This window comes from Mesoplodon bidens, assembly GCF_964165515.1.
Source record: "Mesoplodon bidens genome assembly, chromosome: 9".
Taxonomy (NCBI): Eukaryota; Metazoa; Chordata; class Mammalia; order Artiodactyla; family Ziphiidae; genus Mesoplodon; species Mesoplodon bidens.
The window spans coordinates 74,126,783-74,151,970 of NC_138166.1; the positions used below are offsets into that span (position 1 = coordinate 74,126,783).

Sequence of the window (25,188 nt, forward strand, 5' to 3'; positions counted from 1 at the left end):
TTCTGCTAACTTTGGGGGTTTTTTGTTCTTCTTTCTCTAATTGCTTTAAGTGTAAGGTTAGGTTGTTTATATGAGATGTTTCTTGTTTCTTGAGATAGGATTGTATTGATATAAACTTCCCTCTTAGAACTGCTTTTGCTTCATCCTATAGGTTTTGGGTTGTCTTGTTTTCATTGTCATTTGTCTCTAGGTGTTTTTTTATTTCCTCTTTGATTTCTTCAGTGATCTCTTAGTTATTTAGTAGTGTATTGTTTAGCCTCCATTTGTTTGGATATTTTACAGATTGTTTTCCAGTAATTGATATCTAGTCTCATAGCGTTGTGGTCAGAAAAGATACTTGATACGATTTTAATTTTCTTAAATTTACCAAGGCTTGATTTGTGACCCAAGATATGGTCTATCCTGGAGAATGTTCCATGAGCACTTGAGAAGAAAGTGTATTTTGTTTTTGGATAGAATGTCCTATAAATATCAATTAAGTCTATCTTGTTTAATGTATCATTTAAAGCTTATGTTTCCTTATTTATTTTCATTTTGGGTGATCTGTCCATTGGTGAAAGTGGGGTGTTAAAGTCCCCTACTATGAATGTGTTACTGTCGATTTCCCCTTTTATGGCTGTTAGCATTTGCCTTATGTATTGAGGTGCTCTTATGTTGGCTGCATAAATCTTTACAATTGTTATATCTTCTTCTTGGATTGATCCCTTGATCATTATGTACCGTACTTTTTTGTCTCTTGTAACAGTCTTTATTTTAAAGTCTATTTTGTCTGATACGAGAATTGCTACTCCAGCTTTCTTTTGATTTCCGTTTGCATGGAATATCTTTTTCCATCCCCTTACTTTCAGTCTGTATGTGTCCCTAGGTCTGAAGGGGGCCTCTTGTAGACAGCATATATAAGTGTCTTATTTTTGTATCCATTCAGCCAGTCTCTTGTCTTTTGGTTGGAGCATTTAATCCATTTACGTTAAGGTAGTTATTGATATGTATGTTCCTATTACCATTTTCTTAATTGTTTGGGGTTTGTTATTGCAGGTCTTTTCCTTCTCTGTGTTTCCTGTCTAGAGAAGTTCCTTTCACATTTGTTGTAAAGCTCGTTTGTTGGTGCTGAATTTTCTCAGCTTCTGCTTGTCTGTAAAGGTTTTAATTTTTCCGTCGAATATGAAAGAGGTCCTCGCTGGGTAGAGTAATCTTGGTTGTAGGTTTTTCCCTTTCATCACTTTAAATATGTCCTGCCATTCCCTTCTGGCTTGCAGAGTTTCTGCTGAAAGATCAGCTGTCTACCTTATGGCGATTCCCTTGTATGTTATTTGTTGCTTTTCCCTTGCTGCTTTTAATATTTTTTCTTTGTATTTAATATTTGATGGTTTGATTAATATGTGTCTTGGCATGTTTCTCCTTGGATTTATCCCGTATGGGACTCTGCACTTCCTGGACTTGATTGACTGTTTCCTTTCCCATGTTAGGGAAGTTTTCAACTATAATCTCTTCAAATATTTTCTCAGTCCCTTTCTTTTTCTCTTCTTCTTCTGGGACCCCTATAATTCGAATGTCGGTGCATTTAATGTCATCCCAGAGGTCTCTGAGACTGTTCTGAATTCTTTTCAAACTTTTTCCTTTAATCTGCTCTACAGTAGTTATTTCCACTATTTTATCTTCCAGGTCACTTATCCATTCTTCTGCCTCAGTTATTCTGCTATTGATTCCTTCTAGAGAATTTTTAATTTCATTTATTGTGTTGTTCATCATTGTTTGTTTGCTCTTTAGTTCTTCTAGGTCCTTATTAAACATTTCTTATGTTTTCTCCATTTTATTTCCAAGATTTTGGATCATCTTTATTATCATTACTCTGAATTCTTTTTCAGGCAGACTGCCTATTTCCTCTTTCATTTGTTTGGTCTGGTGGGTTTTTTATCTTGCTCCTTCATCTGCTGTGTATTTCTCTGTCTTCTCATTTTGCTTAACTTACTGTGTTTGGGGTCTCCTTTTCGCAGGCTGCATGTTCGTAGTTCCCGTTGTTTTTGGTATCTGCCCCCATTGGGAAGGTTGGTTCAGTGGGTTGTGTAGGCTTCCTGGTGGAGGGGACTGGTGCCTCTATTCTGGTGGATAAGGCTGGATCTTGTCTTTCTGGTGGGCAGGACCACATCTGGTGGTGTGTTTTGGGGTGTCTGTGTACTTATGATTTTAGGCAGCTCTCAGCTAATGGGTTAGGTTGTGTTCCTGTCTTCCTAGTTGTTTGGCATAGCGTGTCCAGCATTGTAGCTTGCTGGTCGTTGAGTGGAGCTGGGTCTTAGCGTTGAGATGGAGATCTCTAGGAGAGCTTTTGCCATTTGATATTATATGGGGCTGGGAGGTCTCTGGTGGACCAATGTCCTGAACTCAGCTCTCCCACCTCAGTCTCAGGCCTGACACCGGCCGGAGCGCCAGTACCCTGTCAGCCACACAGCAGCTGTGTGACTGCAGGTGAAAGATTCCACCTCTGTGCCTCAGTCTTCTCCTCTCAGCACTCTTTACCGGCTTTTCCTGAAGTCCTCTTCTTCCTTTGATCACCTTTCTTATCTTCAGTTTCACCGTAGATGACAAACATCTCTCTATTTTTGATGTCGATCAATGGATGTGGTGATGTTTGGCTCGCCGGGGCCGGGCCCAAGCTGTGTCAGACAATGAATGGACATTCATGGCGAACTGGGCTGCCCTTCTCATTCTGCCCGGGGCCCCTCGCCTCTCCTCCCCACCTGTCGGTGGTGTTGGAAGGCAGGGGTGCTGCGTCCGGTCCTAACCCCAGTCTCCCAACCCCAGTATCGGGGCCTCGGTGGGCCGGCGTCCTCTGACACTCTTGCTTCGCCTCCTCAGCATATCTCGTGAGCTCATATACATTTTTATGTAAAACTTTTAATAAGAATTTCTCCTGGGAGAAATTAAGGTTCATTACATTACTAGAGGCAGTTCAAGCACTAATTAAATACAGGTAATAATTTAAAGAAAAGCAGTGGAGATTGAAGAAACTCAGGTAGGTTGTAAAGATATATCCTAAGACCAGGCCTTTCAGAGCTTGCATTCCAAATATATCTGTCAGCAAATTTCATTGCTGCATGTCCAGGACCTTTAGAGTTGCTCTCTAATAGTCTCAATATGGGGAAACTCAGTTTATACTTGCCAAAATCTATTTATGTGTTGAAAATGATTCTCTTAGCCAATGCTTATTACATCTTTTAAAATTTTTTGCCACTAAAATTTGTGTTCTAGCATAGATTAGCTCTCCAGATGAATGGTGAAAATGCCTCAAAAACACTTTTGTCCCTTGGTGAACATTTATTTAATAAACTTATTTCACAGTTTTCACGTTATTTGGTAGAGTTGATTGATGTAGGTCAGAAATGACCAATGAGAAATGTATGAGAGACACAGAGATTTAGCCATTTTAGCAATATTCTTGAAGAAATTTGTACACTATCTTGAATAAAGTAGATCAATAAAAATGGTCTTAAAACTCATAATTATTTACACCTTTTCTCATTCCAGAAGGGAATTTGAGAGAGTAATATATTTGTTGAATTGAAAGCTACCTACATATTACTTTGTGCCTTTACTTCTAGTAATCTTTTCAAACTAGTTATTTCAAAAAGTTATGAAAACAGTTAAACCTTAGTTATTTAAGAAAATGGGGGACTTCCCTGGCTGTCCAGCAGTTAAGACTTAGCCTTCTAATACAGGAGGTGCAGGTTCAATCCCTGGTCGGGGAGCTAAGAACCCACATGCCTCGAGGCCAAAAAACCAAAACATAAAACAGAAGTAATACTGTAACAAATTCAATAAAGACTTAAAAAAAGAAAATGGATATTTTGTTACTCTTAATGATTGCTTAAGATCAACCTGTATGATGTAGAGAATTGGGTATTCATTTCTGAGATAGCAAAGCTAATAAATATATGCAGAATCACATGTCAAAGATTGACTGGTTTGGGGTTAATCTTGATTGTCATAATATATCCGAGAAAACATTAGTTAGGACCCTTCTCTGTTGTACTTTGGAACTAAAATGTTTAAAAGTATTGTTTCAAAGTGCCTAACATTTCCCCAGAGGTGTTTTCAAAACTGTTCCTCTAGTAGAAGATTTAATTGATGAAGTCACAAGATTTTTAAAATATGATGTTGCAGGGTAACAGGTCTGTTGTATATTGTGGGTAATTGTTAGGCAATCTGGATACCAGACTTTAATCTCATTTACTTTTACCTTGGGGAAATTATGTAGCTTTTCTATGCTTTACTCTTTACTTCTATAAAAAGGGCCTACTCTGTGTCCCTCACTAACTTATGTTAGGAATTTAGATGACTAGAGCTTTAAGCCTTTTTATAGAAAGGCTCTATGAAAATCAAGCTCATAGCTATGACACAAGTTGCTGTTGCTGCTATTGGTAATAGTATTACTGTCATTATTACATTTCAGATCCTGGGAAGAGGTGGTAACTTTTTGGTATAATACATCTTCCTAGGCTATAAATTAGTTATTTATATATTTGAAAGTCCTAGGAGTGGGGATTCTCTCTATGTATATGTTTTTAATTTTAGGGAAAAAAGGTTTTCAGAGTTAAATAGGTTGAATGTAGAAAAATATTTTCTTCCATGTGATTAAAAGCCCTGTGACTTTAGAGCCTTTTGGTTTTTCTGAGAATTAAGTTCTCTTTTTCCTTGAGGACTGTGACAAAGGAAAAGTCTTTGGTCCTCTCAGTACATTTATTCCTTCTAAGGAGCTTCTTCATCTGTATGCCATACAGTGGTTCAGTGGCCTTTTCCTTTTTCTACCAATGTGTTGGATTGGCCAAAAAGTTCGTTCGGGTTTTTCGTAAGATGTTATGGAAAAACCTGAATGAACTTTTTGGCCAACCCAGTATAAGCTCCTCTAGGTCATAAACTGTATCTTTTTTTTGTAACCCAGGACCTCGTACAAGGAGTAATGCATAATAGCCATTCTGTACATGTTTAAACCACTCAGTCCTATGAGGTGGGCATTCTGGAGGAATAACTTGAGTATGAAAAGGCAAGAAATAAGTATCACTGAGATGGAAAGTTTTGGTAGGGAATGGTGAGAGGGAAAACTGAAAAAAAGATTGGAGCATGATTTTATAAGTCCTTGACGGTGGTAAGTATTATTTTTTATGTTCTTTATCTCCCACACAGAAATTTATTGTCATCCTATGGGTGAATGGAATCTGTTCTCCATTTAGTTCCTTTGGGAACTAAACAAGCGCTATTCCAATGTTTACTGCTTCTCTTTCTCTTGAATTGCATTCTTATGTGCATGGTGAGGTCTGAACATTCCTATCAGCAGTTATGGGTAGAGACTCCTCTGTGGGCTACTACAGATGGAATCAGGGAGAACATGTTAATTGTATCAAGGGCATATTTTTAACTGAACTATTAATGATGTTAGCAAGCCCTTGATGAGTCCCAGTCAACCTTTAGTGCTCCTGAAGAGCACTAAAATTGTTGATATTGATGGATAATGGAAAATACCTTTTGGAGGTAAAATTTTAATTCAGACTTAAATAAGAAATTTATTTCTCAAAGATACAAGTAAGATAAGAAACTGGACCTCATGTAGAAAAACTTTTACCCTCTGGAGACCTGAGTTTAATTTATTGACTTAAATCTTCATATTATGATACTTTTGGCATTTACAACCTTTGTCCATATCATGAAACCATCAGGTAGTCTGATATTTATGAGGTATGTTCCCTAGAGTGATTCCAGACCAAGAGAGTTTTCGTAGTAAAGATAAAATTATGAAACAAAGCAGCAAAGAGGAAATTAATGTAGCTACAACCTAATTTGAAGTGAAATTTTTTACATGTGTTATTAGACCTCTAGATTGCTTATTTCTTAAAAGAAAATTGTACCTGCTCTGCACCCTCAACGTGAAGGACATAGCTCATGAAGACATTTCTTATATATTTATTCATCACGTTTTTTTCTCATTCAGAACATTTTACATCTGTTACATTTACTTAGGTACTCATTTCTTAAGTTTCAGGAATAGCTGAAGAAACTGAATACAGACCACATGTATGACACTGATATTAACAATTTTTTTTTTAAGTTCAGTTCTCTAGTAGAAGTCATAAAAACAATATTTCAAAATGTTTGCAGCACCCCCTGCTGGCTATATCATGGCAGTTCCTAAATAAAGATGGCATTTTTAGATACTGCTCAGTAATACTTTAGGTATACACACCATTTCCATTTGGAGTTATTTTTATTTAGAAATAATTTCATTTGTATCTAATGTATAATAGAGTTAAAATTTTAATTGAAGACAATTTTCTTTATAATTTGTCAACTGATATTTGAATGGCACTTATCCTTCCAGGCAATATGTTTGTTGGAGACAAAGTATTTGCCATAACCTTTTTACTGATATTTCAGATGAAATTTGGTGGGGGGAGAGGCTCCTCCCCAAATGTCCTATTTTATTGTAAATAATGCTAAAATGACCATGATTGCACACAAATTTGTGTGCATGTTTATTACGTGTTAAATACAAACCTAGCAATATTCATGAAGCTTTAAGAAGAGCACTTGGAATCTTGAAAGACATCCTCTTAGGAGGGTTTGGGAGTGGTGAGGACCTAAGAGCTATAAAAGCCATGAGGACTGAGATCATGGTTGTTTGGCTCAGCAGTTGTTTCAAGCCATGATCTGGAGTACTTTAGTGACCCCACTAAGGAGCTTTATGTCTGGAAAAAAAGTATTTACTTAAGGGAAGCATAATTTTCTAATTAGTGTCATATGAAATGACAGCCATCAAATCTCAGTTTCTCAAGAGCAAAATTAAAAACTGCTGAACTAACTGAGCAAACATCATTTCCTAAATGGCAAGTTAAGCTAAGTGACAAAAAATTTAGGACCATTGTTTCCAAATATTAAGTAAATTTCAGGTGGGATCCTGCCCTAACTTAAAGATAAATTTATTTTCTTTAAATAAAAACAAGATTTCCTGTTACCTGTACACCTTTCATTCACTATTTTAACAAAAATTTATTGAGATTACACAGTGTTCCCATAGTGCTTTATGTTTTCCTCCTCCACTTTCATGCTGTATTGTAATTGATGGTTTACTTGTTTGTTTCACCCACTGGGTGCTCAGTTAATGCATACTGGATGGATGGATGGATGGATGGATGGATGGATGGATGGATGGATGGGTGGGTGGACAGATGGATGTTGCATGTAACAGGATTGAGGGTAGAATCTTAATGAATCATCCATGGCCTTTAATGTTCTTTCAGTTTCTGTAATAATTGCTCACTTTTGTGTATTTATGTCTTTGGGTGTGTGTTTTGGCTGACAGCACACATAGATTCTTAAATACTGTTAACTGATTTTATTTTCTAATAAAGAATTATTCATTCAAAGAAATGTAGCATTCTGAATCATTAGAAACTCTTAATCATAGACTGTTTTAAAAGAACTGTAGCTTATTAGTCACACATTTACTATAACACAGTCTTAAAAGCTAATGGTTGACTTTTCTGAATTAAAGTCCTATGGTTCTGTCTGTGGTCCTTGTATAACAAGATGTATAATCTATTATTACATGCTAACATTATGATATTAGTATGATGACTAATTACCTGTGTCTGCATAAGTAAACAATGTTAAAGTACTTGAAAACAATTTATTTTCATAGCATTTCTCTCTACCATAATGGTAACTTTAGTATTAATTTTCTTACCACTCCTTTACAGCAATATGAAAGCAACCTGGTGAATTAACACAAAATCAATATTCGCATAGGCCCTAATTAAGAGTCTAAGGTTCTTTACATATTGTACTCTGGAGGTTAAATTTAGCTTGTTATATAGATAGTCATTGTAAGATATATTTTAGAGTAACAGAAAGCAGTTTTACCTCTACCTATACCTTCTACCTATAATTTAGAAATAAATTTATACAATCTATTTGGACCTCTTGAAGTGACTACAGAGGTTATGAACTACTAGCTGCTCTTGGCATGTGCCTTGATTTAACAAATGAGGAAACTTGGGTCTGGAGAGATTAGATGAAACTTTCCAAAGTCCTGGTGCCTGAGCTACATTTCCTGATTAACTACCCAGAGTTTTTCCACATTGCTTACCATGTAGAGGATAGAGAATAAAATTATCTTATCAAATGGCCAGGAAGGGTGTTTTGCTGAATTAATTAGCTCGTAGTGTCTCTGAACTTATGTGTAACATTTTTGCATTTCTCTTTGTTGCAGAATGCAAAGTATGGAGAAATCCACTAAATTTATTTAGGGGTGCTGAATATAATCGGTAAGCATTTTGACAGCTTGGGAAACAAATGGGTCTTGTTCAGAGAGCAAAGACAGCAGTAAATGTTTTTGCAGGTTCATTTAGGGGGCATTTAACAGTCTGTATAGTGCTTCCATTTTTTGATGCTATCTTCAAATGTTTTGATTTTTCCGTTTTATAAATATTTTAGCATTGGAATTAGGATAACATACAAAAATGTGTGGTTTTCAGAGATTTTCTATTACAGTTATTCTTTTCACTATATACTATGTAGTCAAAATATTTTGAAGCTTACCTGGAACATGGTTATAAAGATGCCACAGAAGTAATGTTAGAATTTTATTTTGCAGAGTAATTAGGCAGATAAGAATTTTCATAGCTTTGGGGAAATCTCTATTCATAATAATAATTAGGGAAGTATTAATTACTAATTAATTAGTACTAATTAATTATAATTAGTACTAATTTCAAAAGTACTAATTAGCACATTAGCTAGTGCTACTAAAATTTTAAGACAAAAATATAGCAGAATTTTTTTAACTTTTTTTCTTTCTTTTTTTTTCTTTTAAATGTGGTATGCGGGCCTCTCACTGTTGTGGCCTCTCCCATTGCGGAGCACAGGCTCCGGACGCGCAGGCTCAGCGGCCATGGCTCACGGGCCCAGCCACTCCGCGGCACGTGGGATCCCCCCGGACCAGGGCACGAACCTGTGTCCCCTGCATTGGCAGGCAGACTCCCAACCACTGCGCCACCAGGGAAGCCCTTTTTTTCTGCTGATACACTTCCTAAAGGGAGACTAGGATGATTATTTTTTTTTATTTATTGGCAATAGTACTCAGTGTGTTATGAGATGATTATTTTTTTATCTATTGGAAATAGTATTCAGTGTGTTATGATTCAACACCTATGCAGCTTAATATTTTGTAGGTCTTGCTTTCCTCCCTCAAAAGTGCCTGACCATCTTATTTCTCCTTTACAGGTACACTTGGGTGACTGGACGAGAGCCTCTGACTTACTATGACATGAATCTCTCTGCCCAGGACCACCAGACATTCTTTACTTGTGACTCGGACCATCTGCGTCCTGCAGATGCAAGTATGGAAAATCCTTTAGATAGTTACTGAGTGGGAGGGCTTTTTGGTTTGTTTTAAAGATCAAGGTTACTACTTATAGAATACCTGCTCTACAAAAACCCTGATGAATAAAATATTAAATTGGAGATTGACCAGTAAAACCCAGATTGTTGATACTTAAATAGAGGCTTTATCACAATGAAGTATTAATATAGAAATGGGTCCCTTCTTTATAATTTAAAATGTTATTTTAAAAAAATATACCATGAAGCTAACTAAATCCTTGGTTGAGATAGAGTGAAAGGTCATGTCTCCTTGATGATATTCTAGTTAGAAATTCAGTGAACCCAAATAATTAATGAATATATTGTAGTGATTTATATGCCTATTTGTAGGGTCACTAGCATTGAATGGGGGCATGGACTTGGTTATTGGAATCCAGATTTGTTTTCCACCCTAGAAGAGACTTTGTTTAGCATGCATTTCATACTGCTTGAGTTCCATATAATCCTACTGATACCTTTTATATTACCAAACGTAAAGTAAATAGGTGAAAAAAAAAAACCTTTAAAAAAAAAGAATATGTACGTGCTCCTAAGAAACTAACTTAGAAGATACAAATTTATAAAACAACTTAGACAAGGAGATTGTTACCCTTTTTAAAAAGGTACCCTTGCCATGGTGGATACATAGTACAATGAAAATTGCAAGCATTAAGCTTCCCACAATATATTCACAAACTGCTCTGCTATATAAAAACTGGGTTTGCAGCAAACTTTGGGAACAGGTACGCATGTTAAGCAAAAACCTAAAGCACTTTTTTTCTGATCCAACTCATAATTCTTCCAGTGGTTTTAGAATGTTCTAATATCCAGATCCTGTAGCAAGTGTTTGGGAAAATGACCGATAAAAATTGTGTTGTGTCTAAACAGAAGTAAGAGATTAGTAGCAATCTCATCCCAAAATGTGTAAAATAATGTATGTTCTCTAACAACAAATGATATTGATGAGCAAAAGAAATATTAAATCTCTGTTAGAATGCCTTTTCTTTTCTTGATTAAGAAATCTTTTTTTTTTTTTTTTTTTTTTTTGCGGTACGCGGGCCTCTCACTGTTGTGGCCTCTCCCACTGCGGAGCACAGGCTCCGGACGCGCAGGCTCAGCGGCCACGGCTCACGGGCCCAGCTGCTCCGTGCCATGTGGGATCTTCCCGGACCGGGGCACGAACCCGTGTCCCCTGCATTGGCAGGTGGACTCTCAACCACTGCGCCACCAGGGAAGCCCCTTGATTAAGAAATCTTAATCAAGATTAAGTCTCTATTATTATAGACTATGGGTTAGTCTGTAAGATATTAGACCTCTAGTTTTATGAGCATAAGAAAGATTTGATATCAGCAATTGAGGGACAATGGAATAGCAAATTAGAATGTATTTGTGTGACTTTGGAGTTTTGGGCTAACCCACTTTATAAATGAACTGTTCTCTTGTAATTCAAGCTGAAAGCTATTAATTTAGCTATACCTGTACTGAGTCTTTTAAAGTATTTACTGATGTGCTTTTCTGTCTTTTTCTAAAATAGTAATGCAGAAAGCCTGGAGAGAGAGAAACCCCCAAGCTAGGATTTCTGCAGCCCATGAAGCCTTAGAGATAAATGAGTAAGTGGGGGTAAATCTTGCTTGCTGAATGTATTCAGTTGCCATTCATGGGATACTTAAACTATGCATTTGAACTTGAGGATTATTCGGGGGGGAGGTATTAATTTATTAAAAAAATTTTTTTATAAAGGACATCCATGTAAAGGTAGTTTTAGTCATTTTAGACAACAATTTAGTGGCTTTGCTATGACCCTAAATTAAATCCTTCAAGGGCTAGCCATGGAATAATGTGTGGACATAAAATAAATACAGTGCTTTACATATCTAAAACATTGTGGCAGGGACATTTTTCCAGATATAGAATGCTCATCTCTGCCATCACATTTTCTAGGTAGAACTTCTGCTAGTAGGGAAAACATAGTGAAAAACATAAAGTGAAGAAATTATACTTTAAAAATATTTCAAGATCAAGACAAAGATGAGAGGAAATGCTGTCCTTAGTGCTGTTAAACATTCTGTGGGTCACCAAGGAAGGCTGGGAAGTCTCGTCTGGAGATGTCAGGAAATGAGAAAGATTCTTAAAGTTGGAGTCATAAAAGCTCAGGGTTGGCAAAGACCTTGAAGGTCTTGTAGTTCAAACACCCATCTGGTGCTTGAATCACCTCGACACTCTCCCTGCCAAGTGGTCATTGTTAAACTATGTTATGATTTTTCTGAAGAGGGTTACAGAATCTTCAGAGGTCTTTAGTGAAAAGATTCACTTGAGAGTTGGAAATCCTGCCAATGTAACCTGTTGATCTATTTGGTTTCTGATTCTGTCATGCAACATATTTATTTTCCAGTTTCTTGTCATCTACAAATTTGATATGCCTGCCTTCTATGTGTCATCCGTGTTTCTAATAAAAGTATCAGGACCAGGGATAGAACCCTGTGACATGACATATAGAAACCACCCTCCAGGTTCATGTCTTCATGGATCATCACCCTTTGGTATTTATTGTACAACCAATTACTAAGCCACCCAGTTACACTGTGATTCAACCCATATTTCTGCATTTTGATCTTAAAAATGCCAGTTGTAGCTATGGATCTTTAATGTATAGTAAATCCATTACAGTACATTAAGCTAGCACAAACTGATTTATTTATTCTTAGTGAATTTAAGCTAGCTTCCAGCATTCACTACTTTCTTTTAAAAATGCTTAGAAACTATCCCTTTAATAATCCATTAGAATATCTTTCCAAATCACCGTTCTGTAGTTTGGGAAGTCTGCCTTCTTCCCCTTTTTGAACATTTTTACTACATTAGTCATCTCATCTTCTAGAACCTCTCCATTCTTGTGATTCCTTAACAATACACAGAGAGCAATTCCGTGGGCTGCCTACAAGATCTGTTGGCTTCCTGGGATTTGCCTATCCCAGTACAATAATTCATTTACAATAGATCAGTCACTTGCTATCTTACATCTTTTTATTCATTTTAGGGTTTAATTTCTTCTCCCTTTGTCAGTCTGACAATCATTCTCCCTGATGGAGAAATCAGGAACCAAATAGGAGTTAGAGAGTTTTGTTTTCTCTTTATTATCTGCTGCTACTCACTATAAACTTTCCTTGTTTTGATGTTGTTGTTGTGTTGTTTGTCTTTTTTGCTTATTTATATTTGTCATGGTTTTGGAGAAGTGGGGGTGGTGATAGGGCCTTAAACATAAGTTAAAAACAGGGAATAGATGGTTGTCTTGAGCATTTTTTGTTTTGCCTTTATTTTGTTTTGCAAGCTTCAGCTAATGTGGAGTTGTAGCTCTCCTGACATGATTCTGAAAAGCTCATTTCTCTTGTGGCCCTTCATTACATGCCCTCCTTCCATCTTTTTTTACATGTCCTTTAGAAATATGACCTTGTGAGAGATCTCTGTGCAGCCATAGTGGTTACTTGTCACCCCTCTTTTCTTCCTGAGAGGGTCATTTGTGATTGCAGTTTTGATTAGACATTTGGAAGCTGCTTAATCCTCTTAAACCATTTTTCCTTCTGCGTCTCATGCCATTGAATCACGCCTCTTTTCTTTGAATTTTTTGAAGTCCACCTTACCTTCTCTGATTATCCTGAAGTCGGAAATGACATAGTAACTCTCTCTGAATGTTCCTATCAATTTTCATTTCACCAACTATTTTTTTCTTCTTGGTCAGAATTAGGTCCAGAGTTGAAGTTCCCCTAATTGCTTCCTCTACCATCTGGGAGATAAAATTATTACCAAAGTAAGTCAAGAACCTGTTGAGTGCCCTACTTCTAACCAAATGAGACTTCTTCTAGCAGATATCTGGATGGTTGACACCCCCATCACCATACTTTCTTGCTTCTGTATGTGTATTGTGTTGTGACAGGATGCATCATCTCTTCCATTGAGCTGAACAGTCTGTTCTGTACTCCCCAACCATTAGCACTTCTATTGCTCTTTCCTTTCTCCTTCACTCATAAGCTCTTAGCATGTTTCTACCCCAGACTCATGAGTTTCTACATAGATGTATGTTTTCTTGGCCAGTAGTGCTACTCTGCCTCTCCTCCTAAGAGTGCTATTTGCAATATAAATAAACAAAGCAAGCGAGCTAGCCCCAACCTGTCTTGAGTTCCCAGCCCACCAGCTATAATCTTATAGCTAATTCCTCTGATACTGTGTCCACCACTCAGTATTACAATCTCAATTTTCACCTCATTACCCTGGACCTATATTTATGTGTCGGCATCTGAAGCCTGAAGTGTTGCTTCCCAATGCCCAACCCATTTATTTCTCCAGTGAATCACTGGGCAGTTTTAGCATCATAATTGTTCTCTCCAAGTCATATCTGCTGCCCTCCACAGTAATTGGTTTTACAGCTTTTTTTCTGGGCATTTTTTTTCTCCCTACCTCACCACATTCAATTTAAAGCCCTATTGATCAGTCCTGCCTGAAATTAGAGGGACTGGCTAAAGAACTTACAAGACCCCGCCTCAACGCTAAGATTAGTAACCCCAAATCTCACATAAGCCATAAATTCAGCCTCCTTTTCCTGCCTGGCTGTTGTAGTTTATGAATAGTAGAAGTAACATTTGGTTTCACTTTCTGTTTATTTTCTCTCTTGTGGTCTGATGGAGGTTCTGATAAGTAGGGAAATGACCACAAGAGAGGCAGTGGAGAAAGCCAAGGGATATGTACAGATCAGGACCTGTGTGGTCTGCTCTGGCCTCACCATTTCCTTATCACATTCCCTTTCTTTGGCATTTGGGTTGTTGTTCTATGATTTGGAAGGTTTAAATTTTCAAGAGTTCCCCTTGTTCGTTAGTTGAGTGTTTATCCTTTCTGACTTCCTATGTTAGAGGTTGTTGAAAGGATTAAATGAGACGATATATGTTAAGTGCCTGGTACAGTGCTTAATAGAAACTAAGCAACAGGTGGTAGCTATTATTGTTAAAGGTGTGAGATTTAACCCTTGTTTGCTCCGGAGGCTGAATCTGATTTTGAGCTCTTCTGAAATAACTCTACCTGTAGGTTCTTCCAGTATTCTTCTCTGACATAGAAAACCAGTGCTAACTGTAATGAAATGTTGAAGCACTGCTTGTTAAATGAATAACTTACTTGATTTAATGAATTTCTCATTCTGAATAAATCCTTAGACTAAAGAGAATCTGTGTTTAGTAAATAAAAGTAAACTTTATGGTATCTCTAACTTTGAGTGTCAGAAGGAGATGTTTAATAACAGCTATTCTCATTGCCATCGTTAGCTGACATTGTTGAGCATGTACCACATGCTGGCTACTACTGTACTGAGCACTTTTCATGCATCACCTTACTTAACCTTCACAACAACGCTGTGAACAAGTGGATTCCATGTTGTTCTCCATCAGGGAGGCAGAGTAATAACTTGCCCAAAGTGACACACTAATAAGGGGCAGAGTCCATATGCTCCTAACACTACTCATCCTACCTCTCAAGCTAAAACACAGACATTTCTTTTGTACCATTATTTTGTGTCAATGACTACAAACGGGTGCATGAACCAGTTGGCCACTCTGCATGTTTTGGCATAACTCCTGCCCTTCTGCATGCACTCCTACAGCTATTACAATGTCCTTGGATTTGTAATTGATGGCGGCTGTTATCTGAATGGACAGGTGTGCAACTGCTTATATTCTCTTGGCTGAAGAAGAAGCAACAACCATTGCTGAAGCAGAAAAGCTGTTTAAGCAGGCCCTGAAAGCTGGAGACGGCTGTTACCGGCGTTCTCAGCAGCTACAGCATCATGGATCCCAGTATGAAGCCCAACATAGTAAGGTTTCCTCCAGGTTGACGTGTTGGGGGATCAGAATTGTAACATGATTAATCAGAGCAAATTTTCAGTCCAGTTCAAAAGACATTTCTCCTAGATTAGAATAAATATTGTTTTTTGCCTGCCTTTGTTTTTATTAATTTTTCTTCCCCACAAGAGCACAGCACATAATTAACTTATAGCTTCATTACTGTTCATGTTTTCATGCCTACCCATAGATTTTTAACTCTAGAAATAAAGGTAATAACCTTTAATGGTGACCCTTTTTCTCCTCAGAATTCTTACATACTTCTGTTTATCAGTTGCTTCTCTGCCCCATAATTTTAAATCCTAATTGGGAAACAGGACTTAAATTAGCGTTAATGCTATCAGAGGTTTTGTCTTATGGGTCTTCTACAGCATGGGTTGCAATAGGACAGCTAAGAATATAACAGCTATTGGTGATTGTCTCAGTATTTAGCTCTTATTTAGGAAGCACTGCTGTTGGCTCCTAGGGAGAAAGAGCCATGAATTCCTAATTTTGTATCTTTTTTATATTTAAATTATTTAAAATAATGGTTTCTTTTATTTAACATAACTTTAAAATGAGGCCTTTCATTTTAGTACACTAAACTGAGAGTCAGTGTTATTTTGGGGGAATGGCATAAAAACAAGACAACAAAATCATTTCTGGAATTTCTTGAGCTCCTCGACTTGTCAATTTGTTGGTTGTTTAAGCAGAAATTTAGTGATCCTTGTGAGAGGGAGTGTTTTCACTGTCTAACCAAACTTTGGGTTGTTTCTTTAAAATGGAATTTCTCTCATTTCTCTCTCCTGCGTCTTGGAGAGTAGGAGTGTATCTTCTTCATATTTGAGATTATAAAATTAAGTTGTAGTGTTAAGCCTGGATTTGGTGCAGAAACTGAATGTATTAGTCCCTATGACTAAGGTACAGTGAGATCTTTGCATTGTGGCCTGTGTATATAAGTCTGTCCACATAACCCCTCAATACACAGGTTTTAATTTTTATTCTTAGTAGTATATATGTTAATCAAGTCTCTAATCGCCATCTATATCTTGCTTTTTAATAAAAGTTATGTATAACACTGTGAATTTTGAAGACATATATAGTAAATGTCTGTTTTGTGAATAAAATGAGGATTAATCCATAAAGTTACATAATCTGTAATATAACTTGAGAAATTTTCTTTATTTCTTTTCTTCTGTAAATTAATCCCTTCAACCTGTTGCCTAAATCTATCCAAAAAAATATAATCACATCTTTAAAGTAATTTGTAGGTACTTGGCAGATTTTCAGCACACATCTTGTTCTCATTGTTTAAAACTTGAAATGTTAGGACTTTGGTCTTAACATCTTTTAATAGCTGCATATTATACATATACTTAATCTATAACAGGTGTGTCATATTTTTCTAAAACATGGTAATTTTATTGAGGATTAAGTACATACATGTTCTCACTGGTCTGGAAACATATCCAGAAATACACATAATTAAATAAGAGATTAAGATGAGAAGTTGTTAATGTACTTTTTAAGAGCCATCTTAGTGACTATTATTACAACTATTTAGCTTGTCAATACTTTCTCTAACACTAGGGTAGTTTTTCATTTTGTTGCATGGTCTATTATTGTCATATCTGGAATGTGTTATGTTGCCATTTAAAATTGACTGCTTTGGGGACCTGGAGATGATTATGATGTCACTAGTGTTAGGGAAAGAATAATGTAAAACAGAAGGTCAAGATGAGGCTTCTCCAGACTTAATGTCAAGAAGGAAAAAAAAATAGTTCATCAGGATGCAACCTGAGATTCACCTCTTTGCATCTTCACCAAAAGCATGCACGCTAGAAGAATGTGGAATTCTTGCTTGTAAACCTCATGCGATGTGGGTATGTTCATTTTCCCAGCACTTTGTGGCAGATGATTTTATTTATCGAATATTCAACATCCTAACTCAAAAGCATGACTTAATAGTCACATGATTTGACCTTTGGAAGTCTAAGTACTTTGACTTTACTCTGTTTGCGTTCTGCTATTAGCAAAGTTGTCAGTGCTCCTAGCAGTAAGGAAGAGTCAAAGGAGCAGACTCTTCTCTCTGAGGTTTTCCTTTAAGGGCATGAAAAATATGCCTCTGTATTTTTTCTTGCTGCTGAGCTGAAAGCTCTTTTTTTTTTTTTTAAGTTTTGGTGTTTTATGTCTCCCTCTTCAGGACGAGACACCAATGTCTTGGTCTACATCAAAAGAAGGCTAGCAATGTGTGCCAGAAGACTCGGGAGGACCAGAGAAGCAGTGAAAATGATGAGAGATGTGAGTTTGAATTAATGTTTGGGAACAGTGACAATGCACCTGACTTACAGAAGGAGGAACCCACTGAATGAGGCCACAGCAGATAGTACTACTGATGGTGTGGTGGTCCCATAAGGGCTGGGGTTCTGTTCTAGCTCCAAACTTAGTAGATGAGTAATCTTGGACAAGTTACTCAACTTGTTTGTGCCCTGTTTCCTCATCTGTAAAATGGGGATAACAGTAACTTTAGCAATAACAATACACGAATAATAATGATTACTACTTAGGAGTGTTGTGAAGATTAAATGAGATAATACATGCAAAGCTTTTAGTAGAGTGACTGGCCTATTAAAGAAATCTCAGTAGATATCCTTACTGTTAGACCTTTGGGACTGTAGCCAGAAGCCAAGAATGAGATCAGCCATTTTAGCTAACTGACTTTTTTTGTGTTTAGTTGTTAGGAAGATTTGAATAAACTATGGCTCAAATTGCTACTCTCAAATTTAATAACATTATGATCTAATCTTATTATGGTCACTTCAAGCATTTTCCTAGGTTCTTGAATCAGGATATTTTATTAGTGGTAGTCAACATAGTAAGAGAGAAAATAGGTGAGAGTTTTAAAACAAAAGAGAACCAAAGGAGGTTATTATTATGTAACTTTAAATAAAAACAGTGGTTTTAAGGGAAACCAGTTGAGGAACTTTTACTTCCACATTTTTTTTTTATAGTAAGAAATACTTTTCATAAAGAGACAGACACCAGTGGGAATTGTATTTATAAACCATTTTCTTTTTAAAAACAATCTCAGAAAGCCTTTGTCAACATTTTATTCTTCTACTGTCTTCCTGAATTAGACAGGTAACTGCCCATTATAAAAACAAAAGAAACGAGGGGTAAGATAAAAGCGGCATCCTGCCCAATTCTCAGCTTTTGGGTTTGAGAACAGGACTGTGTAAACCCAGTGAGCCTTTCCTCAGTTTGTCTCTGGAAGGGCAGTAATTCATGTAAATTCCCAGTTACTCTTTGGTGGTGGGGACCTGCACTCCAGGCTCACCCCTGGTTATTTCTGCAAGTTACAGTATAATGTGAAGGCCCAAGTGAGGCCCGTACTTCTGGCTTGGGTTCTGGCTACTCCATTAAACAGCAATTTAGCTAGCCACCAGACGTGAGGAGAGGAACAGAGGAGGGAGATTCCAAGATAATTCTAACTTGACTGAAGGTGATAGATGCTTCTTAGGCAAAGCCACTGCAAGGGGGATCTCCCAGGATTAAATTCTTTTGGTCGAAGGAGGAATTTAAAGAATGTTATATAAGTGCTAAATTTTAGAAAAGGAGATTTCTGTAGAAACATGACTTGCTCGCAAAGCTTTTTAACTTGCAGAAATTCCAGCTTTTGATATAGTGCAGAAACTCTACCAGTCCCTGAAAGAGCTGAGAATTTTATGAAGGATGGGGTATTTCTCTATCTTAAAGTGGCCCAGCCACATTCAACCTTTAACAAGGTATTTTATATTTATTGCCTTTTCTTAACCTTAATTAGCCTGGGACAGGCATGCATGGAGGAACAGATTTTGGTGATTTTCTTTATTATATGCTTAAGCAATTTCATAGGAAAAACAAACTCAGATGATTTTAATTCCAGTTTTTTAATCAGTCTCATGCTGATTGTCATCATTTTTAGTATATACATATAAAATTTCACATGATTAAAAGCAATATGTCTATACTATGGTTTGATTTTTGTTTAACCTTATTTTATATTTACAATCCCATTTATTGACTTAGTCTACAAATAGATCTTGGGGGAAAATTTGGAATCCAGTGTAATAAATGCTGGGCAGGGAGTAAGAAAACCTGCAAGTAACTCTCAGCTTTGCTCTTCACTAGCTTTGTGACTCGGGGCAACTTCCTTCCCTTTCATGGGCTCTTCATTTGTCTTCTGTAAATTGGGGATAATGATTCTTACCTAAAAGAGTAACTGAGGGAGTCAAGGGGACAATGAAATGAGATAATGTGAAAACACCTGGCATATAGTAGATGTGCTTACCTTTTTTCCCTATTTTTTCTCCATTACATAATTATGTCTTAATTTGCTGAACTATTCCCCTGATGGGCATTTTGAGATATTTATGATTTCTTTTTCTTGAATGGATCAATTAGTCTCTCTCCTTCTCTTTTCATATGTGTATACACACACATCCATATACATGTGTATATCTATAATCCTATGTATATATTTCTTAGGTTACTTTTCTAAGAAAAAATCTGTCATATTATTAGACTACCAATACATGTTGTCTTTTGACTGGGTCTACGGAGCATCCAGTAGATATGGGCCCTAGTGTTGTAACAGTCCAGTGAAGGACACTGTCAGACATGGTGGAGATTTGTTTTGAAGAGAAATATCCAAAGTGCTCTTTCCTTCAGAAACTGCTGGAACCTTAAATGGAGGAGGGGAGGTTGAGGCCCCTCTCTCTGTTAAAGCCGAAGCTGGTCCCCGCCCTGCAGCAGACAGTTGGGCCAGCCTGGCTCCTCTCAGGTCACGGGTCATGCGTAGACAGGGACTTCCCTGAGGGGCCACTCCTTCAACAGCGTGCTCACAAACCATCTTGCTGGGAAGCTTCCTCTGATAAAACAGCACGCTGGGTTCCAGGCAGCCTGCTGATAAAGCATTAGGGCAGGAGGATCTAAGTTTTCATTAAGACACAGCCATCCTACCCCGTGTGCATTAGTCAAAACTTTCCTAGAGCAGATTTTAAAGTGGACATAGAAATGGCAGAGTCAGAATGCCTCCCCTGTAGAAAGTAGACTCTTTAAAACATTTCTCTGGCAATCCCTTAAGAAAGGGAAAATTGTTAAAAACTGTTCATTGGTGATTTATCCTGAAAAAGAATGAATGGGAATTCTGGGAAGGCCAGCTGTCGATGGTTATGGATCAAAATATTGATCCTGTAAGTGAAATATTGATGAGGTAAGAAAACATAGGCTCCTTAATGTCAAGATTCATGGTTTCTCGTTTTGAAAGCAACACATTAATTATTTTGAATTCCCAGGATGTTTTCTCAAAAACTCACTTTAATTAGCTTCCTTTCGCAGTCAAGAATACAAAAGCACCTTCCTTACTGAAGGAGTGTTTGGCAGTGAATAGAGCTAATAAGGGAGCAGTGTGGCTTTTGAACTTCACTATAAGGTGTTACTTATTATTCAAAATGAAAAGAGTTACATTTAAAGAAAGTCTTTCTTTTTCAAATTTAAAGAAAGTCTATTTGCTTGTTCTCATTTGGGGGAATTTCGCCTTTTTTATTTTTTTAATTTAAAAAATTTTTATTTTATTTTTGTTGTTGTTTTTGTTCTTCCCCGCCTCTTTTATTAACATTTGATATATGACACAATTTTTCTCTTTTTAACTTTTACCATTTAGCTAACCTCACATTTTTCCTCTGTCTTTCCCTGGCCCTATTTGAGTAGACTGGAAATAGAATTCATAAGGCTGACTGGTCTGGCCCCTTAGCCATACTCAGTCAGAATTGGTGTAAACTGGTATGGGTGGGATTGTGTGCCCAGATAAGAGGACCCTCTTAAAGCTCCTCTTGCCCCAGGTCATTTGGTCTAGGGTATGATTTCCCAGTCTTGGCACTATTGACATTTTGTGCCACATGGCTTTGTTGTGGGTGTCCTGTATTGTAGGCTGTTCAGCAGTATTGCTGGCCTCTACCCACTAGATGCAGTAGCAGCCCATCCCCTTGTTGCTCCCCAGTGTGACAACCAAAAATGTCTCTAGACACTGCTAGTCTTTAGACATTTGTCCCCTAGGGGAGGGGGTGTGCAAAACCATTACCCATTAAGAACCACTGATCTGGAGAATCCTACAGTGAGTAGATATGTTTTAGGGCAGACATCAGATTTTTATTCACTCTGCTTGTTGGTAGCCTGAGTTTCCCCTATGGTGGGTACAAACCTCTAAAGCGTCCCTAGAATTGATTAGCTCCTACTAGAACCCTTGACCGGGGACCAGGCTGGTTTGAGGAGCTATTTTGTCTCATATGGGATTCACTGAATAGGTATCCTGGGGTATGAAGAGTAAATGAACTTAAAGATTTTGGCGGTGTCCTAGTTGGAGGGATAAGAAAGAAACAGAGGCAAATTATGGGGTAGCGGTCTTCCTTGGTCCTTGTCCATGCTTCCAGATCATTGTCTGTCTCTCTTCCCTAAAATCTAAAGCTCCTTTGAAAGTTGACCGTAAGCTCTCAGACTTTACCACCTGTTTTGCCTCCTTTTGGTAGTTTTCTGCAGACCTCTGAGTCATTCTCCCTGATTCCTGTTTCACCCTCTCTCTCTGCAACACTACCTCTTTCACTATCCTGGCCTCTCATTTGACACAGGTCATCACAACCTTCTTAAAACATTTGATTTATTTTAGGAAACCATGCTCTCTAAGTTCTCCTTGAAATTGCAGTCTTCCTGGCTAGATTCTCCTCATCTTCCCAACTTCCCAAATTTGAAGTGTCCCCTGGCCCGTTCTAAGCGTTCCTTTCTGTTTCCATCTACAACTCTGGATGACGACATTTAGACTCAGAGTTTTAAATACCATCTAAATGCTGATGAACATTTCTGTAGTGTTTATTATGTTCTAGGCGTTATTTTAAGTGCTTTACAAATATAAATTACTTAATTCTCATAACAGCCCTTGACATAGGTGCTTGTTCAAGGTTACATAGCTAATGAGTATTTCTGAGAATGTGATCTTCCAGTCCAATCACCTGCACCAGAAATATCCAGGGTGCTAGTTGAGTACCTGCTTCACAGGATTAGTGTAGGAATTAAATGGAATAATCTGTACAAGGCACTCGGCACAGGACTTCACAAATAAGTACTCAGTTAGTGTGCTATTCTTACCATTACTGTCTAAGATATATTGTTAAGTGATAAGGAAAGGTGTAAATATTAGGTCTAGTTTGATTCCATTTTTTTCAATTAAAAATAGATGCTAATATCAACCAGTCGTTCTCAAACTTTTTGGTCTCAGGACCCCTTTAAAATTACTAAGGACCCCAAAACTTTTGTTTGTGTGGGTTTATCTATTGATATTTACCATTTTTGAAACTAAAACTAAAACTAAATTACATCCACAAAGACCCTGTCTCCAAATAAGGTCACTTTCATGGGTACCAAGGGTAAGGATTTCAATATATTTTTTGGAGGACACAATTCAACCCACAACACCAGGTTATATATAAAAGCAAAATATAGACTCTTTGTCAATACTTTTATTCTTTCTAAATTTCACTACCTATATCAGATTAGCTGAAGGCATGTTTTATATTCTTTAGACCATGTTAAACCCTTTTTCAGTCTAGCCAGTAAAGGTTATAACTGCTAAACACCCTTCTTTTGTTCTTAGTCGGGGCTCTTTATAAAAAATAGAGAGGAAACTGCAGTTAACTCAGCCCTGGGCTTGTATCCTTACTGCATTTTCAGCATCATTTCCATGATTCCCAGTTGGAGCGTTTTCAGTTTTTGTCATGTAAGTTACATATTGAGTATTACTATGTACCAGACATTTTGCTAAGAAGTTTACATGTACCATCTCATTTAACTCACACACCATAGTTGTCCTATTAAGTTGGAAGAATAATTTGTATTCACTGTAACAAGTCAAAGAATAAGGAAGTTATGATCTCTCCTCCACTCCTGCAGTGCCATCTCACTGAGGTAACCAACACTCATGATTCAGTGTACATCTTTCCACCCCCTTTTCTTTGCTCCTATAAATACGTATCTGATCCTGTAAGGATTTTGAGCAGAGTTGATTTGTATCTTAACCAAGTTTCCATATGAGAATTAAGCCTTCATGGGGATGCTCACTTTCTGAGCTTCTTCTCTGGGGACTCCCTCTTAAAGAAGACATACAGGTTTTGAGATAATATAGTGCCATTTCTCCTGATCTCTTTTTTCACAATTATTTTATCCCTGTTTTTCACTGTTCTCAATTTTTATCTCAAATCACTTATTCAGGTGATCCCTTCATTAAGGAGAGATTAGGGCCAATGAACAGAGAGAGAGACAGGGTTTTTGAGCCAAATTTTAAAAGCATACGAAAGGATAAGTGAAGCTCATTAGATTTTGAGCGTCTTGAGTGCTGGTATGGTGTTTAGTTTTCTTGCGTGTCCCTCTCAGCACACTGCACAGTATCTTGTAGATACACAGTCAAGAAAATATTTGAGTTGGTGAATCAGAGCTGTGGCATACAAATTCCCAGTTAGCACTTTGCACCTGTGACTTTTGTTTCCCAGCCTTTGTTAAGACACCTCTTTGTTACTGGTTTAATTCTGCTGATTTTCTACCTTCCTTAGAAGTGGTAACATTTATTTTTAAACTAAAGTAAATTAAAGCAAGTTCTATTTAGAATATTATTGTAGATGTTCATTGTATATCATCCCTTTTAGGTCATTAGAAGTATCTTAGGGTGTCAGCAATTGACCTTTGGGAATTAATTTAATAGTATTGGTACTAATAGCAAGAGTATGCGCTTTAAATGATTTGTGAAGTGGAGCACTTCTAATGAAAGCACACTTTAGAAAATATAAACCTCTGGGACTAATCAAACTCTTTGGAACATTAAGGACTATTAATTTGCATTTTTGTCTGCTTATGTTCATGAAGAAAAATCTTCATGAAATTAATGACTTATAAAAAGAACTGGTATGCCCTTCCCAAATTGATAAAAAAATTTTTAGAGAATATTCTGTAACGAAAATTCTGTTTTTATTGCATAGGTAGGAAGATCTTTTTAGGAAAAAAGGAAAATTCTAGCTGGATATATTGGAGGTTAATTTCTATTCCCTTTTATCTCCTTTTCCTTATTCTTAAATCCTCTAGTTTCATTCCTTTCTTCCCTCCACCTTTCCATTCCACAGGTCACATTTCCCTTTTATCAGTATTTCCTTTTTTTCCTTAAAATTGTCTTGGATTATTATGAATAACTTGGTTGATGGATTGTTTTAGAAGATGTTAAGTAGATTGTTGAAAGAAGTCAAGTACCATTATGTAGGCGTGAGGCGCGGGAAGAGTAGCATTTTAATATGTTCTGGCAACCAAGTATCGCTTGAACATAGTTACTTTCAAGCTTTTAAGACAACCAGATATATCATTAAACTAAAGACAAAGTGTGCAGCGAAATATGTTAATTCCTAGTAAGTGTTCCTGAAGTGTTTGTTGGCATGTTTTCTAGATTCTATCTTTGCTATACTCACAAATAAAGAAAAAGTGAATCTTGAAAGCAAATGCTATCAATAGTAACTCACTGATCTTCAAAGGCTGTGACTTTGAAAACTTTATAGACCTTTGCTTTTTTTTTAAATCATGATTTGCTTTTCTAGATTTGTCTGATATATTAAGTTGACTTATTCAATAAATTATTGGCAATTAGTAATTTATATAGAAAGGAAAATTATTTAACTAATAAGAGCAAATAATAGATTTATTGATTATTGACTTACCTTGTTGCATCAGCAATGATGAAGCAGTTTCATCAGCACTGTACTCTGTATTCACTATTCAGAGTGAAGGGCTTGTGGCAAATAATCCCTGAGGCAGATGAGTGTTATTTACCTTAGGTGTTGTCATTTACATAAAAGTCTTA

At 36.9% G+C, this 25,188-nt stretch overlaps 1 protein-coding gene across 5 annotated transcripts in view; it reads left to right on the forward strand.

The window, feature by feature from the left end:
• Positions 1 to 25,188, forward strand: part of ST7 (suppression of tumorigenicity 7) — a 262,181-nt gene that overhangs the window by 157,110 nt on the left and 79,883 nt on the right. For 3 of the 5 annotated variants that reach the window (XM_081243542.1, XM_081243541.1, XM_081243545.1), the window contains exons 4-9: positions 8,258 to 8,312; positions 9,271 to 9,386; positions 10,943 to 11,018; positions 13,142 to 13,210; positions 15,102 to 15,256; positions 17,467 to 17,564. In XM_081243542.1, the coding sequence (XP_081099668.1) occupies positions 8,258 to 8,312; positions 9,271 to 9,386; positions 10,943 to 11,018; positions 13,142 to 13,210; positions 15,102 to 15,256; positions 17,467 to 17,564 (569 nt within the window). The remainder of the gene's footprint in view (positions 1 to 8,257; positions 8,313 to 9,270; positions 9,387 to 10,942; positions 11,019 to 13,141; positions 13,211 to 15,101; positions 15,257 to 17,466; positions 17,565 to 25,188) is intronic. The other 2 variants (XM_081243544.1, XM_081243543.1) reach the window with 1 other exon arrangement.